This window comes from Triturus cristatus, chromosome 6 (genome assembly GCF_964204655.1).
Source record: "Triturus cristatus chromosome 6, aTriCri1.1, whole genome shotgun sequence".
NCBI lineage: Eukaryota > Metazoa > Chordata > Amphibia > Caudata > Salamandridae > Triturus > Triturus cristatus.
In genome coordinates, this window is record NC_140589.1 from 1,254,138,774 (window position 1) to 1,254,157,973 (window position 19,200).

The window sequence follows — 19,200 nt, forward strand, 5'->3', positions numbered from 1 at the left end:
CTCTGAGACCACTCCATCCTCCAGCAACGCCAGCTAGCCCACCATCTCCTCCTGGACCCCAGTCACCACCGAAGACACCGCATCGACCATCAAAGGCATCCACTCAGGTGCCCCCATGGACTCATGTCCCCTGCACATCTTCAACAGAGCCGCCGTCATCGCTCCGGAACTACAACGCACCGTCAACGCCACCTTCAAAACCGGCATCTTTCCCAACGACTGGAAACACGCAGAAGTCAGACCCCTACTCAAGAAGACGTCAGTTAATCCCATAGACCTCAAGAACAACCGAACCATCTCCCCCCCTCCCCTTAGCGACTAAAGTCACTGAGAAGACTGTCAACGTCCAGCTAACAAAATTCATCGAAGCAAACTCCATCCTCGACCCTCCCCAATCCGGATTCCCCAGCAATCACAGCACAAAGACCGCTCTACTCGCCGCCACAGACGACATTCGCTCCCTCCTTGACCAAGGACACACCACAGGCCTGATCCTTCTGGACCTCTCTGCAGCCTTCTACACCGTCTCCTCACCGCCAGACTCCACGAAGCCGGCATTCAGGTAATCGCCCTCGACTGGCTCCGCTCCTTCCTCACCGGCAGAACCCAAAGAATCAGACGCCCACCCTTCCTCTCCGAACCCACGGAAATCAAGTGCGGAGAACCCCAAGGATCGTCGCTCACCCCCACGCTCTTCAACATCTACACGGCCCCCCTTGCCGCCATGTAAGATAGCACTGACTCAGCATAGTATCCTATGCCGACGACACCCAGCTCATCCTCTTCCTCACCAAAGACCCCATCACCACTAGACTCAACTTCCAGCAAGGAATGAAAGACGTCACATCCTGGATGAGCAGCAGTTTACAAAAGCTCAATTAGAACAAAGACCGGGGTCCTCGTCCTTGGACCATCCCCCTCTGCATGGGACAGCTCCTGGTGGCCCACTGCCCTCGACAACCCCCCCACCCCTAAGGACCATGCCCGAAACCTCAGCATCGTACTCGACTCCTCCCTCTCCATGACCATGCAGGTCAACGCCGTCACCTCCACATGCATCAACACCCTCTGATTCCTCGGAAAGACGTTCAAATGGATCTTCACCGATTCAAGGAAAATCGTCACCCACGTACTCATAACCAGCAGATTGGACTACAGAAACGCCCTCTACGCCGGGATCAACAAGTCCCTGCTCCGCAAATTCCAGACCTTACAAAACACCGCAACCAGACTCGTCCTAGGTATCCCTCGCTATGAACACATCACCCAGCACCTGCGTAACCTCCACTGGCATTTGATGCACAAAGTGGCAAACACAAAAGCCGTTTTAGAAATTTATTTTCCTCAATTTAAAGGGTATAACCATTAGCATGGCCCCACAGGCCACGCCATGCGTAGCAGTAGTCACGCCCTTGGCTTTATATATTGCTACCATTTCCCTAATGGGTCTGCTACTCAGTTTGGAAGTAAACTTAACAAGCATTGGCATAGCCAATAGGTCTCGCTTTTGGGACCTTATAAGTATTTAGCTATGCAGCACAATATCCGTGGTGTAAAATCATCAACTGTTGCATGGCTAAACACTTATAAGGTCCCAAAGGCGAGACCTATTGGCTATGCCAATGCTTCTTCTATTTAGGTCGGGCCATAATGTGTTGTATAATTAGCCCCCGTCCCAAAAACGAGTGCCAGTGCCCAACACCTGCTACCACAGAACAAATTAAGTAGTGCCAATTACAGACCGTTTAGATGAAAAACGGTGCACACACAGTAAATCAATCGTTATTTTTAAAAAATGGAAGAAAAGCCCCAGCAAAGGAATGCCACTCAACGAATTATGCACTCACAGCCTTAATATGTTGAAATCACACTTTCACCCAAGTTTTCATTGTGAAATGTGCCAGATTGAGAGTCAGACAAATCTTTCCCCTTAAAGTTCAGCTAGTGACTGGTGGCACCGCAAATAATCTGAAATTATATTGTGGGGGGAAAAAACACTTCCTTTCAGCGTTTTAAGTGAATGGTGACAAATTTAAAAGAGAGTGGAAGGGCTAAAGATATATGTGCAGGATGCAGCTTTTGCCATAAAAAAAACCTGGACTCCAGAAACACGTTTGATTGGACTGGCTCTGTCAGAGGCCAGTGAGGTTAATAATGGGGCAGAATGCAATCATTAATTGTAATAAACGGAAAACAACATTTTACCGAGTGTTTTCTTATAACCATGGCAATGTTTCACATTATTGAAGTAATGGTTATAAAGCTGAGAGGAAGACGCTTCATAAATGCAAACCTCATTTCCCAGTATAATCCATACAGCCACCCCAATTCCGTTCTTTCGCTATGCAAATGCTCGTACCTGTGCTGCGAACGGACTCCAGCCCCTCCCTTTGCCAGCCTCCTTTTCTCGGTGCTGCCTGGCCTGCTCTTATTTTCAAAGCCCCCGGGCCAACTCTCTAACTTGGGAAACACAATGTCAGGCCTACAGGAGCACTCTGGGCATCTGGAAGCTCCCCGAGGTCATGTCATTATCGTACTATAACCCCACCCTTTCCCAAGTCGTCACAGGCCGGGGTGGGGTCAGTGATGTTTGCTGACCCCACCCCAGCCTGTGACGTCTTGAGAAAGGGCAAAGTTGGTGATTTATGGATCGATAAGTAGGGCACAAGTCCTATAACAAGGAAACAGAGGAAGAAAGAGGCTGAAAGATAGGGGAAATGGAATCAAGGGAGCTAGAGAGAGAAAGGGGGAGAGAGAGAGAGATGGGAGAGAGAAAGCGCGACTCATACACACAGAGAGCAGCATTGGGAAAGGAAGCTGGAAATGCTTTGTGAGCAACAGAAAGATGTAAATGAACATAGGAAGTGGGACAAACAGAGGAGACTTTCAGGGACACAAATCAAGGGAGAAGAGACAGATACACGTAGAAAGTGGTGGGGAGTCCATATAAGAGAGTGGGGGAGATATTGAAATAATGGTTGCAAGTTAATTACAAACAGATGGTTTCAAAGCTCGCTCCCGCAAGGGAATCGCCAAACGTGCATGCGTTGCCATTGAAAGCAATGCAAAGCGTGTACGTTTTTGGCCCAAAAAGTAAATCGATTCCTAAAGGTCTCCTCCTATGCAACGCATGCGCGTTGCGTCGGCAAGACCTAAAAATCCCCTCGGAGACCCTACTCATTTTGGTTATGGTGTTCAGTACATGCTCTGTCCATGAGCCATTGCCTGTGAGTAAAATATCCAAATAGCAAAAGGAATTACCTGAGACTATAGGGGTATTATCGCTAAAAAACTAAATGTCCTGTAGGACTGAGTGGGTGAAATTCCCCTCTTGGTGTATGTGGCTGTCTAGAGAGTAATACTTCAAAAACTATGTAAGGATGGCAATTTAGCCTCCTGACAAATGCCCAGGACAGGAACAGGAACTCCACGTACCAATGCAGTGGTAGCAGCCGCGTGTCTCTGGTGGAATTAGCAGGCAGCCCTTATGGAAGCTGCTTTTTGGCCAATGCGTATAGCTCTTAATGCAGAGCACGATCCAGGAGAGATGATTATCTTCTGCAATGCCTTGCCTATGTTCGCTCCAGCGAACCCCACTAAGAGTTGATCATCCACCAGGTGTTCTCTAGTACGATCGATGTAAAATCTCAGTGATCTTATAAAGTCCAAGTGGTGGAGTCTCTCTTTCTCTTTAAAGGGGTCGGCAGAGTGAAGAATGCCGGTTAGGTAATGTGTTGACCGCCAAACAGCGTCACAACTTTCGACATAAATACTCCCGTAGGCAGAATCAGTTTGTCTGGAAAGAAGATGGTATATTGGAGGATTGACACAGAAAGCTTGAAGTTCACTCACCCACCCTGCAGATGTTATGGCGATGAGGAACACTGACTTGAAGGAGAGAAGCCGCACAGGACAAATGTGAAGTGGCTCAAAGGGAGTACATAGCAAGTAAGTGAGGAGCAAGTTATGGTCTCAATGTGGCAAGAGAAAATGAGCGGGATGAAACAGATGCAGCAAACCTTAAAAAGAAACGCATCACAAAAGAAATAATGAGGGCTGACCAGGCAACTGTAAAAAGGCTGTAAGATGCCATTTAACAGTGCCCAGGGCAAAGCCTTGCCGGGCAAGAGATAAAACAAATAATTCAACTTCAGGTAACTTTGCTTGGAGGGGATCAATCTGCCCTGTATCGCACACTAAGCCACAAATCTGTCCCGACAATAGACATACAGTTTGAGTCGAGAGACGCCTGGATGCCAAGCGGACATCAACCACTTTCTGGTGAGGTCGAAGGTGTTATGCTGTTGCCGCTCAATCTTTAAGCATGAAGGTGGCCACTGCAAAGTCCCAGGTGCAGATTCATACCCGTTGCTGTGACAGCATATCCTCTCAGAGGTGCAGCTTGACGCGGGGACAGATGCTCATGCCCAGGAGCTCTGGATATCAAACTTTCAATGTCCGATCGGAGGTCCCCAGGATGACTTGGGCCCAGTCGGTCCTGATCTTCTTTGAAACTTGGGGCAGAAGAGGTATCAACGAGAAGGCTTATCCCACCTTAGCTGGAACGCATGTCTTAGAGTGAGATGCCCTGGGAACTTCAACGTGTAGAACTGTTGACACAGTGTGTTCTTAGTGATGGAAAATAGAGCCAAGGTTTTTCTTATTCGCGGAAGAGACTGTGAGCCAACTCCGGGTGCAACTGCCACTTATGATCCTCTTGGCGTCGACAGCTGAGCTTGTCCAATCTGGCATTCAAGGATCCAGGCAGGGGATTCATCGCCTAAAAACATACCTTGAAAATTACGGCTTAGCTGCCGATTACGGTGCAGGAGTACAAGATACAGGACTTATCAAGGTCCTGCATTATGAAACGAAGTGGCTGTCCGTTACTGTGGAATTAGTGCTTGGAAAGGAACCGTAATTTTCAAGTAACTGACATCGTGACTAATTGGGATGGCTTCTCATCTGCAATATGTCTGGGAATGATCAGCTTGTTGTAAATAGTGAGATGTTGATTAGGACACAATTCCGTCAAACTTGAGCCTTGAAAAAGCCCCAGGGGGCGAAACGTGCGTCGGCTGCTGTTGCTCTGCATGTTTTAAGAAGCGATAATAAAATTCTTCAGAAGGACCTGATTCAAGACTCTATTCTATTTTTTGATCAAAAGAACATTTGATTAATGGTCAAGTGGAACTTCGTTGGTGTCAAAAAGTTCACCTGTGGATTATAGATACAATAATCTGGTGTGCTCTGGTGTATTTTAGTTGGAATTTTGTTCTAGGCTTTCAAGTTCTAGTGCTAATATACCCTGGTGGGTGGGTATTGTAACACCATTGGAGCACCCAAAAGAGGAGGAGGAGAAAAAAAAGAAAATAATTTTTTTTTGACCTAGAGTTACTATTGCAAATGGATGTGCAGATTTTTAAGCAAATACCCACAAAGCTTTGGATTGATGGCGACGAATGGTGCCATATTGCCAATGGCTCATCCGAATTATGAAGTTGGCCGCATAACAAGTGTCCTGTATAGCTTGGGTCTGGAGAGATCAGAGTGTTTCAGGTCACCTGGGAGAACTCGAGCCACTAAATTGTAAAGAGCATTGGAATAGCAGGCAACATGCATTGACAGACCTGAGGGCCAAATTAGTGGAAGACAATACCATCTTCTCACAGGTCTCCACTCTTTTGGACACCCTATTGAGGGGAGAGGTTGGCAAAGTATTTGGGTTTGTCTGAGAGGTAGATGCTTGTACAGCTAAGCTCTCAGGAGAGAGGTGCTGAGAGAAAAATGCATGATTCACGGGTGGGAGAGGGGAAAAGGTTGGGCAGAGCAAGGATCAGCCCAGTCCCCTAGGAGAGTATCCGCGGGTGCCTCAATAAAGTTTAGTAGGTGCTTAGTAGTAACTTGCCCCGGTTGGAGAACCATGGCCTCAATATTGTTGTTGGCCTCTATGGTGGGGAGCTGCAGGTCAAGAACTCTGGCCACCCCCGCATGACAACAACAAATGAAGCACTCTTCAGTAGCAAGACCTGGGGTGTGAGATGACCAGAGTCAGGGGAGGTGTCAAGGCAACTGGCCTCCTGGAGGTCATCATACCAATTCTCTTCATGGAAGGGTGGCCAATTTCATCACCTGCGTCATAATCATTGTTGGAATCCAAGCCAAGTAATGTAGTGTACGAGGGGCTTACTTGCAGAGGTCGGATGTCACTTGGTGACAGCTATGCTTTGATGGAAACTGAATGTGGCCTCTGTCATAGCGTCAACGTCTCGGAGTCAGAAAAAACAATGGGCACCTAGCCCTCCAGTGCCGATAGGGAAGTAAAAGAGGTCTCAAAGAAACAAAAGCTAGTTCAGGATCTATGTTTGGTGGCATGGAAAGAAAGGAACTAACGTCAGTGTGCAGAGTGCATTTACAGAGTGGAACGGATTCCCTGCGGTGCCACCTATGGGCTTGCAGAGGAGGTATTGCTGACATTTTTCAACATCCAGTCTGACACCTGGTGAATATTCGAAAGGTGAGGAATATGCAGTTAGAAGTTTCTTTAAGAAAATTTCTTTGCATTCTGAATCCTTTGGGTCTGCGGGAGGGTTAGGTGTGATACCTCAAAAGAAATGTCCAGCACACAGGTATAATTGCCTCCAAAGATCTATGGGACGTGTACCTATTTTGCCAACTGGTCTGATAAGACGCTCAAGGAATGGCGTAAATGCTTCCTATTATTACTGAGTCTCCATCTAACCTACTCTCTACAAGAACAAACCAGCAGTCTCAGTCTGCAATGACTGCGCCTAATTCAAAGGGGACCAACACTCTCAACCAACTCAGAGCTCCCCTAGCATATTTGGAAAAATTTGCAGTGAACATCGAACCACGCCAGTGGAAGAAAGTGCCCTCTTTTTGCATTGTCGCCCCCACTTTTAGCTAAACTGCTGTTGTACTTTGACTGAACGTGCCCTGGGCTCCTGCCAAACAGGTACCCAGGGCCTATGTTCTTTCCCTAAAACTGCATTGAAAAAAAAACACACTTGGCACTCTCTGGCCACAGACCAGCACCTTGTAAATGGTACCACAGGTACCAAAGGCACTGTGGCCAGGGAAGGCCTCTAAGGGCTGCAGCACTTATAGTGCAACCTTTAGAGGCCCTGTACCTTTACACACACACAGACTGCCTTTGCAGGCTGCGTGTTTTGGTGCAGAACGAAGTGAAGTGTCGACATGGCACACATCCCTGTGTGCCATGCCTAGAACCCACTGCCCTGGCATAGATCAGCCACTATCTAGCTGGGTGCACTATACCAGTGGTAAGGGTACAGGTGCACGAGCCCTGTACCCCTACAGTGTCGAAGCCAATTCTTAGACATTGTAAGTGCAGTAATACCATTAAGAGTATATGATACTGGAAGTTTGTCATTACAAACTCCACAGTACCATAATGGCTTTACTGAAAACTGGGAAGTTTGGTATCAAACTTCTCAGCACATTAAACCCACACTGATGCCAGTGTGGGATTTAATGGAAAATGCACACAGAGGGCATCTTAGAGATGCTCCCTGAAAAACGACCTAACACTAGTGTTCAGGCTGTGTGGCTGCTCACCAGCTGCCACCACAGACATGTTTCTGGACCCCTGGGTCGAGAGCCTGCTCCTCTCGGGGGTCTGAAACCATGCATATCCTGGGACGAGGTGCCATGTCAGGATGGGCAGGTTCCACGAAGGGGAAGCTTCAAAGGCTTCCCCAGGCCTTTTGCTGCTTTCAGCAGCTGGCCCCACCGGTTCTGAACCCCACTTTGGGCAGGAGAATCGGTGGGAAAACCAAGTGAGGAAGGGAGGTGTGCCCACCTTTGCCAACTCCACCCCTCAGGTGGGGGAGGCGAGGTGAAGCACAACTCTCACTCCCAGCCATCTTGCAGATGGAGGGACCCAGACAAACAAAGTGAGGTATATGCCCCCCTCCCACTGGAGGGTGGCATAATAGGGGGTGTACCTACCCCAAGGAAGGGACCCATTGGTCCCAACCTTTACCTGTAACACCCCTAAATCTAGTATTTAGGGGCACCCCTGAACCATGCCTCCTCAGACAAGAAACGACCAAGAAGAAAAGAAGGACGAAAAAAGCTGTGCCAAAGCTAAGAAGAGGACAACGCCCACTGACTTGCCCCCAGCCCTTCCGGCCTGTCCCCACCTCGAACCTGCAGAAGAGAAATCTCAGTGTGTCCTGCAGCCAGCAACCTCAAGAACCCAGAGGACCTGCCCTGCCTTCCACAGAAAAGACTGTCTCCCGTAAGCACCGGATGTGCTCACCCACAGACTCTGGCCCAAATCCGCGAGACGGCACCACTCTGCACCCGACGCCCACAGCCTGAGTTCGAGTGGCCCAACACCACAAGGAGATCCCCCGGCGATCCTGGCCTGAGATCCGGTGATCTCTGACATGCTTCAAAACTCCCAGCGAAGCCTGCAGCCTCTATCTGGAGGAACCCCCAACCGCGACCAGAGCTGGTAAGAAAACCCGACGCCTAAAGACACCCCTGCACCGAAGTCCCACGGCCTTGGCTGGCCCAACTGACGGTGTCCCAGCATCCCAACTTACCTCTCCAACCAGTGGTCACCTCCAGAAGATCTTTGTGCCTGAGCCTGCAGTCTTTGTTGAAACCAGAGAATCCCCATTGAAATCAACAAGGCACCCGATGCCAAAACGGCACCCTGCACCCAGCCGCCGCTGCAGATGTTCTTTGGTTGCTAACTTGGATCCTCCTTTGCCCGTGAGCAGCCACCATGAGCAGCCACCAACCGGAGGCCACCTATCCTCCATTGGATAACATTGGGCCTCACCACACTACACCCGGCCACCCTAGTGCCGCTGAGGGTGCTTTGAGAGTGCATCCTTGACCCTGGGGAACCCTTGTTCTAACCCTAGAAACTCAACCCTAAAGACCGAGTACTTACCTGTTAACCAATAAATTCATTTCTCTCCATAGGAATACATTGACTGTTTTCCCTTGAAAAATGCTGAAGTATGGAGTTCATTTGTATCAAAACCTAAAAAACTACAACTGTGCAAAACTGATTTTACTTACATTTTCTCTAGCAAATGTCCCAGTGTGATATCTAGTCATATCACACTGAGTGGAAAAAGTAACTCAAAAAGTAATCTGAAAAGTAACTAAAAAGTAATCTGTACTGTAATGTCAATACCTTGACTTACCTGTATTTCAAACAACTTCATTTGAACTTGCATTCACTTGTACACACTGCATAATATATTGCAAAGCATTTATTTCATTTACCTGTGCCAGGCTTGGATTGGTTCTAGAAATAAAATAACTTAATATTTTCATACAAACAAAATTGGTCTGAGTTCAGTCTTTGAGTGTGTGACATCATTTGCTGATTGAGTGTGTACAACAAATGCTTAACACTACCCTCTGATAAAACCTTACTGCTCATCCACACTACCACAAATAGAGAGTAAGGTGCTATCTACTTTTACCTCTGCCACCTTTCGGGTTACACTAGACTGTGCGCACTATACCTCGTTTTTGGTATAGTATATACAGAGCCAGCTTCCTACGTCGATTCTCACTTTTGAACACCTCTACTTGTGTGCTAGTGGACTTTTGGTGGCAGAACAATATGAACCGACCTACGCTTCTGGAGGGAATGTTTTCTGCACTGTTTACTAAATGTGTGCATCTTTCTGAAGGTTTCAGTACTGAGGCTATAGGTCTTGCAAGGCTGACTCAGACTATGTGACCCGTTCAGATAATTTCTTACGGTAATCCAGCAGTATGCCAATGTCAATACTGATGGCATCAATCTTCGCTTCGCGGGCCTCTAGGATCATGTCAAGTTTGTCTGATTCCGCTTGTGGTGTGCTGGGACTTGAGGCAGAGTTGCCCCCTGTCTCCGCTGCTGTTTGTCCTGACGATGGAGCCCTTTGCGGCAATAATCAGGTCGAAGGGCCTGGGTAGGGGCTGCCACTGAGAAAGGGAGAGCACATGACCTCAGTCTATGTAGATGACATGTTACTCTACCTCCAGGATCAACATAGACCAATTTGAAGCAGGCATGCTAGAGGGCAACATGGGGTGGGAGGTCAGAGGCCTCTGTGGTCGAGTGACTTTCTGGCGCACCTTACAACTGCCTATCATGGCACAGACTGTACTTACCAGAATAACCATGCTGCCCCAGGTACTGCATTACTTTGCCAATCTGCCCATAAGGGTCCAGCAAAAATGTCTTTGTTCCAGGAGCTTATCTGTGACAGGGACAGACACAGAGTGGCTCTCCAGGTGTTGCAACGATCAACTTGGCAGGGAAGCCTGGGGGTACATGAATGTGAGAAATACTAACTGCCAGCGCAGCTGCAATGGCTGGCCCGATGGCTTGTGGGCAGGAATATCCAGGAGCTGGGCTGGTTGTTATGTTATGTTATCAAGGATTTGTAAAGCGCTCATACACCGGTGGGTTTCTTGGCGCGGAGTACTAGGTTGGTTGCTGACCCGGAAGCAGTTCATTCATAAGCTCGGATGAATAGCCAGGTTTTGCGAGATTTTCAGAAATTCAGTAAGTTAATGCTTGACCTGATTTCCAAGAGGATGGCGTTCCATAGACGGGGGGCTAGAGTTGCAAACCTGCATCCCTTTTGGCGCTTCAACTTGAAGGTAGGGACAGTCAGAAGTTGGAGCTGGGCCGAGCGGAGGTTTAAAAGGAGTGTAGCGAGAAATGAGGTTATTTATGAATTTAGAGCTTCGGCCATTCAGGGATTTGAACACCAGGCAACCAACTTTGAAAGCGCAGCGCTGGGGGATGGGGAGCCAGTGCAGCTTCCTAAGAAGGGGGGAGGCGTGTTGCCACCTGGGCTGTTTGTTTACTAGTCTAGCCGCTTGGTTCTGTACCATTTGTAGCCGTTTAGTAAGGCCGAGTGCTAAACCAAGGTATGTTGCATTGGCATAGTCTAGACGTGATAGTACCAAGGCTATCAGGACCTGTACCAGAGCTGCCTGGGTCAGTAACCTGCTTATCTTTCTGATTTTGCGCAGCTGACAGAAACAGGTGGAAATCACCGAGCCTACATGCTATTTTAGGGAGAGGTTGTTGCCTATGGTAACCCCTAAACTTTTCACTGAGGGGAGGGAGCTGGGGGGGGACCTAATTCGATCGGCCAGTACTGTGGGCTCCATTGATTATGGGCGCCACCTGTCAGGTTCAGGGAGCAGAGGAGAGATGGGGCCTTAGAGGCCCTTATCCCGCGAGCCAAACTAAGGTAGATATGCAAGCTCAAACTTCTGGTCACCCCAATGCATCTTCCCTGCCATTAGTGGGAATATGTATGCCGAGAGGAGCATTCCTCACGGCACAGTGGCTGGAAGAGTGGACAGAGGTGGGCCTCACCACCATGGAGAAAGTTTATGAGGATGAAGAGGGAAATCTCAGGAGTATGGATAGCTGGACAACCGGACATTGGCTACCTGAGGCGCAGTTCCTGACCTACAGAATGGTTAGGAGATCAACTGTTAGGGGACAGAGATCTACAACCTCATATGGGCTACAAACATTGCTCAAATTTGGGGATGACGGGAGACTAATTGCTTGGCCGTACGAGATCCTACTGGCATTGCAGGTTGATGGTTTGCGACACATCCGAGAGCATTGGGAGAGACCACTGGGCAGGCATCTGAGAGGCAAGGAATGGGCACAGACAATGGAGCAGTCCAATACACGGACGAGGAACACGAGATTTAAAAACATACAATTCAGTTACTTACTCATGACTTAACTCACTCCGTACAGAATCAATATAATGCTACATACCCAGACACAGTAACGCCTCAGGTTTCATTTACTGGATGCGGACTTTGTCACATGGTGTAGCTGTGCCTGCGCATTGCCACGTTTTGGGAGGGAGTAATAGCAGATTTGGAACGCACCTTCGGTAGAAGGGAATTGGCCACCGAAGAAATGTATGTCTTGGGTGCGTTTCCCCACAGGCAGGGAGTGCAGAAGAAGTTTCTTGATCCTGCCCTATGTGTAGCTTGCAGAGATATAGCAAGCCACTGGATGAGCCCAGATGGGCCATCACACAACAGATGGCAGGGAGAGGGCAAGGCCTTGCAACTAGAGGAAACCAGGGGCCTTCCCATGGAGCCACTGGCGGACAGCTGGTTGGAGACGCTGACTCCATTTGAATGAGCAGGGGAGGGAGAGACCACTACGCCACCACCGGAGCAGTACCGGAAGATTGATCCCCATGACATGGATGGCCACGCAGTACCTCAAAGTTAGAGTGATCACCCTGATGGGTGCGTGAGTTAAAATGCATTGTTCTTCTCCCTCCCCAGGCACTTCAACCATATTTGCCTCAATAGATTCTGATGCACACAATGCCCAGAACCGGAGACTTACAACCCACATTGATAGGGACAATGGCTGGTTTAAGCCTTAGTTTGCATAGTTGTTATACACCCATGATCTCTGACAGCATCCCGTAGAAGAGAAGGACTTCCGCTGGCAGGGTTTAGACAGCTGAAAATGGACATGCACCTGCTAGAGTTACAATGAAGATACGCTGATCAATGAAGATGTATTGTCAAGTGTGGGGCACTGAAATGTTTGTACGTATTGCAAAATCTCATTAAAAATGTAAACACTGTTTGTCTGGTTCCACAACTGGAGAGGTCTCTATCTGGAAATCCCAGAGCTCCCCAGCAGGGTGAACTCAAACCCTTGTTTTCCCTCACTGATATCTGATGTTGCTAAAAGACGTTGTGGGAAAGGAGAAGGGATAATGTGGATCCCATTGAGTAGATCAGACTACTATTGTGGTATTCCTGCAGCCAGGTTCAGTGTCCCATAAAGCCCCAGGCCTTGTCAGTCTGCAGTGCTGATGACCTACTTGCCACCCCCCAGGACAGTTCAGGCGCTATTGGGGTGTGAGGAGAATGAACCCATTCCCCCCCAACCTTGTAATTCCTTACCTGGTCTTATCTAATTTCCTCGATTATCTAAGTGAGATGGCCACCCCACTTGCAGAATATCCCCAAATACAAACCCCACAAAAAAGAGAAGTATCCTGAGTAGGGAGGGTGCAGGACTCCTCAACCAAAAAGAGCTCCCGCCACAGGCCACCCAAGGTGGAGGAATGGGCGAAGGGAAAGTCACTATGTGTGGTGCTCCCTTTCCCCTCCCCAGAAGTTCCTCGGTGCTGGTAAGGGCTCAAGCATTCTGACCTGCCATGCCTTAGCGAGGCACCCCTGTAAAGCTCCGCCTCAGTTCTGCGGCCTCCAAACCAGCAGCAGCACCGGCCATGCAACGGCTGATTACTGATTATGTCCTACTCCACCCAAATCTGATGGGCAGGGGCGGATGCGGCAGGGAGTACTAGATATTGGGAGCGCCAGGCCTGGAGCTAGCGAAGTGTGTGTCCACTATGATGGCGTACATGGCCATGCCCCCAGACCAAACAACACTTAAAGAACTTTAATACATAAAAGAAAAAAACAGGTTTACTTACAACACCGTTTTGATATGTTGGCTATTCTAAGGTGGAATTTTTTTTTTTTATTCTGGATACACTAGTAGAGAGCATGACAGGCTATGCACCAGATATTAGTTCTGATGCACATAGTTTATAATGCTAGTAAGACCATTTTCTGAAACTCTGTGGTTAGGTTAAACACCCTTTGATAAGTACATTTTCTGGTGGTGGACGTTAATAATTCCTGGAATCTTTCATAAACAGTAGGTCTGATGGCTGGTCCAGTCTGCCACTCCTAGTCTAGAAATGTCGAGCAGCTGGGATGCACTGCAGCTCCAAGATAAGGTCTGGCTCCTGATTCTTGTGATTGATCTCGGTTGCATCCAGTATACAAAAGAGGAAACTGTTCTGTTCTAAGCAGCTATGGCCTTTTGGCATTGCTCCATCCTCTAGGAAAGTTTGGTCAGATCTTTACATCAGCACCTGTCACAATGGCTTGACAAAGGTAAGATCACATTTTTATCATATGGAGTGTTTACAGCAAAACACTCCGCTTATTTTTTGCTTAATCCTTTCTGCACTTGGCAGCCTTGCACTGGAAAAATGTTCTCCAGTACCTTCTACTTTTGTAGACTGCAAATCTGCATTTCAGACACTAGGCAAATCCTCATTATGGCTTGTATACTCCAGTGCTGCTGCGACGAGACACTACTGAATTGCTTTATACCACTACTGTGTGGTGTCAATCCTGTGATCAAATGCAAGAGGCTAAATGAAAGATCTACTCAAATTTCAAACGAAAGCAATGGTGTGTATTGGCACCTTTATGTTTTAACATAATTTGTGCGGATTTGATCACTACAGTATTATCAAATAAGTCACAGACAGCAACGTGACATCCAGCCGACATTCTGGGTAAATGAACTGTTAAGGCAAAATAAACCAAAGAAACGAGCAAGGCCAATAAGTCTGGATTTATCATGCGAACAGCAGTTGTGTACGCCTCTGTTGACATATTAAAGCCAGATCTATTTGATTTGCCTGTCTTTGTTTATCAACGTACATAGAGTGCTCAATTAAGCAATACGTGAGCCCTGCCTCAAAACAATTTTTTAAATACCTTCTATAGTGAAAAAACACCAAAAGATTGCTATTCAATACATCTCCGACAAAGTGGTGAGCATCTGATGATTCAGTGTTTAGAATTGTCACTCATGAATTACAACGCAAACACTCCATAGGAAGCAGAGTGAAACACCAAACATTCAAGAGCCTGAAGTGAGAGAGATATACTCCTCTGGGCAAAGCCCACTCAGGGTAAATTTAGAAAAATTGGTAACAATAGTTCGAGCAGATAGCTGCAGGATCCCCATAATATATGGGATACTATTTTTAGTCTTCCCCTTGAGAAGCCCTATTAACAAATACCTCTAAAGAATAGATGTTATCATCTGATGAGTCGCTGACATTAGAAACCGTCATTGTTTCAGTCTTTGGAGTGATAAGAGAATTAGGTGGCAGGATGAGAGTAATGGTGAAGGGGAACTACACAATATAGAGTTATGCAGAGTTTGGGGGAGTACCTCATTTAGTCCGTCCGATACCATTGCGCTTCTGGAAGGAGGCACAGATTTGTTGAAGATTGCATTTTTTCAACTCTGAGCTGAGTCCTATATTTTTAAGCAAACACGATCCCAAGTACCAAATCGTCAATAGTTACATTTAATTAAAAGGCCACGCTACCTCACTGTTGTTGAAAACCCACTTTAAAAGTGCTTCAATGCTGGGATATTCTTTTGTGTGAGGCAACGTAAAATAACAGTAACTGTCCTGCTGAGTAATCTGTATGCACCTAAACCTGTATAACATGCTTTAAAAATATTTTAAGGTGCTAATGAAAAGACAATTTAACTGCACCATTGAACCGTCAAGGCCCTCGATTGCAATAAAAGAAAAGATGCTTTCATCTCTTACTTAAAGGATACATATTATATATAACAAACTTCTGTTGACGAAACTGGGAATTAAAAACTGTCCTGCTAAAGCAATGGAATAGCCCACTGCAAAGAAATGTTGAAAGAGGGAGCTCTGCACACGGTAACTGGAAGCTTTCTTTATTTTTTACACCTACTAATACAACATACCAATGTAGGTTATGTTCTGAATGCAATGAACCGTCATTGAAATCAAGTTCTTTCATTTCTACTACAGAGTAGATTCATTCTCTTCCATACCTCGTTATAGCCGTCTTGTCCAGACAAAGAATTGGGCCCTCTACTGAGCCCTCTTCCTCTCCCAACACATTCTTTACGCTTCGGTTTCTTCTTAATTCCACGCCCTCGACCAACAACAAAGTCTACAAAGTATAAGAAACAAATATGAATTAATTATGAATAAAATTGGTGTCTTGCAGTCTACTTTCATTAAGGGGTGATATGAATTACAAGCGTATCTTTAAGGATAAATAGACCCCAATCATTCAACTGAAATTATAATCCATGAGATTTAAACATCATTTTCACTCATTTTAGCATTACACAACTCCTACTGTACAGGAAATTTCCCTCCCTCCCTTTTTAGGTAACGCCTGACCCAGCGCCTGCGCTGGTCTGGCGAGACATTTAGTAGGTGGGTTTGGAAAGTGCTACCCACATTTTTGGGCTGGCTACAAGCGTCAGTGCACGATGGCGTGCACGCGCACAGCTGCTCCCCGCATTTCCCCCTCCCTTCTCGCCCAGCCATCCTGCGCCAGCCTTGAGCACCATACCCCTCCGCCACGCTGCTGCGCGCGCATCCCATCGCTTTCCGAGTGATCGCGATGACTTTCGCTTTTACGGCCGCGCGGTGTTACTATTACTGCCGCGCGGCCAATGCTTGTTTAATAGCGTATTTATTTTCTGAACACTCCGGATAGCATTTTATTTGACCCACGCCAGCTCTTTTCCTAAAACAATACATCTCCTTTCAGAATGCACTATCTTTATGTCTGCTGTATCCAAGGTTCCCCCATGCAAAGTCTAAATGTTTTAATTAAACGATAAAAATAAAAATAAAAAAAATTCGGTGAAACTTGACTCTGCGCTTTGCTGTGTCAGTGTAATGTGTCCACTCCAGGGCTAATTTCTATTTATTGCTTCAAAACGTCCCTTTCAAGGCCCCGAGCAGTCTCCCTCCCCGGGCTCTGCCGCAGGCTTCTAATGCCCGCGCCTGTACTGAGTGATGGCTCTTGGTACCGCCCTGTTGACATTCAGGTTAACTATTGCCCTGCTTGTGGGGTGGGGGTCTGTGCTACCCTCCCTTCCCCGCTCCCCCTATAAGTACATTTTTATGGTTTTCCACAGCATGCGCGGGGCCTCAAAGGCATCAGAGCACTGTACAACAATTAGCATTTTTTTTTTTTACCGAAACAGTTCATTGTTAAAGGGAGCATGATCACAGTAATCAATATATATGCAGTGTTTCTTTACAGCAAAACGCATACAGCAGTCTTTTGGCCAACATACCTCCAGCAAAGAACTGTGCAGTGTGCACATTAGTGTACAGGCCAGGGCTGTTTCTTATGTATAGTCCTATGCTGTAAAGTGTGCCTGTAAGACACCCACAAGCAGGTGGGTTGGTAACCTGGACAGTATATGTGCGAGTGCACCGTGCAATAAATATCACATTTATTTCGGCAGTGGGGCGTCAGTGAGTCACGCAGCTCCTTCTTTACACCAAGAAGTGAAATGAGTGCAATATCGTGATTCCCGCACGTGCTCATGTTTTTAAATAGATCTACGTCACTGTTCGGTTTGTCTGACCCATGGATATTTGGGGTCCTTGTTGTAGCGCTGCATTCCACAATGAGGTTGCTTCAGAGCGCTGTGGGGTGCATGCTTACAGTGCAGGGTTACAGTCTTACGGCTATTGCCTACAGACGAACCATGAGATAAAACACAGTACAACGGTCTACGCTCAAACGTTCTTTGTATTAATTGTGGTATCGGGTCCCTCACCGAGGGTCATTGTTTTTAAAGTAAATATAACATAAGACGCACATTATTTAATGTTAAGGATCTTCCATTCTTTGTGAAATTCTTTTATTCCATGTTGGTATATTTAATGTGATAGACCTATACATGGATGTTCATGACCTCACATGCCTTGGAATATGTAATGTTTTGGGGTATATTAAATATGACGTACTTAACAATTACAGTGCCTGACGTCATATACTTTAAAAGATTGTATTTAAGTTGTCCAGCTGTGGAAAAGCAAACATTAAAGGTCTGAGTCAAACATTTTATCGTTCCTTTCAGATTTGTTGGAAGTGATGCATCTCCTTGGCCTGACTTCGACTAGGGTCCCTGGCTCTATATGTGCCACTCTGCACTTGTTTTCTCCTGTCCCCTTCGCTGCCCCCGTGATTCTGTGCCTTTTTCTCCTTCTGTCCCCTTCGCTGCCCCCGTGATTCTGTGCCTTTCTCCTTCTGTCCCCTTCGCTGCACCGTGACACAACCGCACACACAAGCACACACACACAACCACACCCAATCACACAAAAACAACCACAAGCACACACAAGCACAACACACATAACCACACACACACCCACAACCACACACACACACCCACAACCGCACACACACCCACAACCGCACACACACAACTACACCATCAGTGCACACTTTCACCAGGCACAGACACCATCCGTCAGTGCACGCTTCCACCAGGCACATTCCACCGGATGTCAGTGCACGCTTCCACCAGGCACACACACACCACCGGACGTCCGTGCACGCTTTCACCAGGCACACACACACCACCAGCCGTCAGTGCACGCTTTCACCAGGCACACACCACCAGCCGTCAGTGCATGCTTTCACCAGGCACACACACCACCAGCCGTTAGTGCACGCTTTCACCAGGCACACACACCACCAGCCGTCAGTGCACGCTTCCACCAGGCACACACACCTCCAGCCGGCAGTGCACACTTCCACCAGACACACACACACCACCAGCCATCAATGCACAATTTCTACAGGCACACACGCCACCAGCCATCAGTGCACACATCAATTGTTAACGCATCCACAATTAACTATTGTAGCAATCGCAATATGGCGCACTTTACTTTTACACATATTCATCTAAAGCGCAGCATGCCACCATTGCTACAAAAATACAAATTTTTTTGACCTACAATTTATAGACTTTTGTTGCAATTGGTGTTGCAATATTTTGCAATGCCAATGGCTCAAACTTAATTAATGCGAGACCTATTGCATTGCAAATGCTTGTTCCTAGCAAGTCCCTGTTTTCCCAACCATTTTGATTTATTTTTCCTAGTCTCTGAACAATAGCCACAGACAAACAATGGTACTTCAAACTGTCAAAATAGGAAGTGAGGGTTGCAGACGGGCCCAACCACAAGGCACACACACCAGCAAAGGCCCGTCTCAGTTCTGCATCCTCCAGACCCGCTGCAGCACCACCCTGGGGACAACTGATTCTTATGGAGCATCCAAACCCCTCCATAACGTTTTGCTCTGCATTGGCCCATAAACAAAATACCCACATCATGAGCTCAAACCCGCTATCTAATTTTACTCTTTAGAAACTAATCCTACAAACCCTGCTGCCATAGTACCTTTGACAAAACCGGCTCAACTGTCTGTTGTCAGACATTCATTATATTGCTACTTTTGTACGGGTTACTGTTTTACCTACTTCTTACT

The 19,200-nt window shown here is 47.1% G+C and overlaps 1 protein-coding gene across 6 annotated transcripts in view; it reads right to left on the reverse strand.

Annotated features, from left to right (window-relative positions):
• ZC3H6 (zinc finger CCCH-type containing 6) overlaps positions 1 to 19,200 on the reverse strand; it is a 518,680-nt gene that overhangs the window by 255,590 nt on the left and 243,890 nt on the right. For all 6 annotated transcript variants that reach the window (XM_085612199.1, XM_085612198.1, XM_085612196.1 and 3 more), the window contains one exon: positions 15,716 to 15,837. In XM_085612199.1, the coding sequence (XP_085468325.1) occupies positions 15,716 to 15,837 (122 nt within the window). The remainder of the gene's footprint in view (positions 1 to 15,715; positions 15,838 to 19,200) is intronic.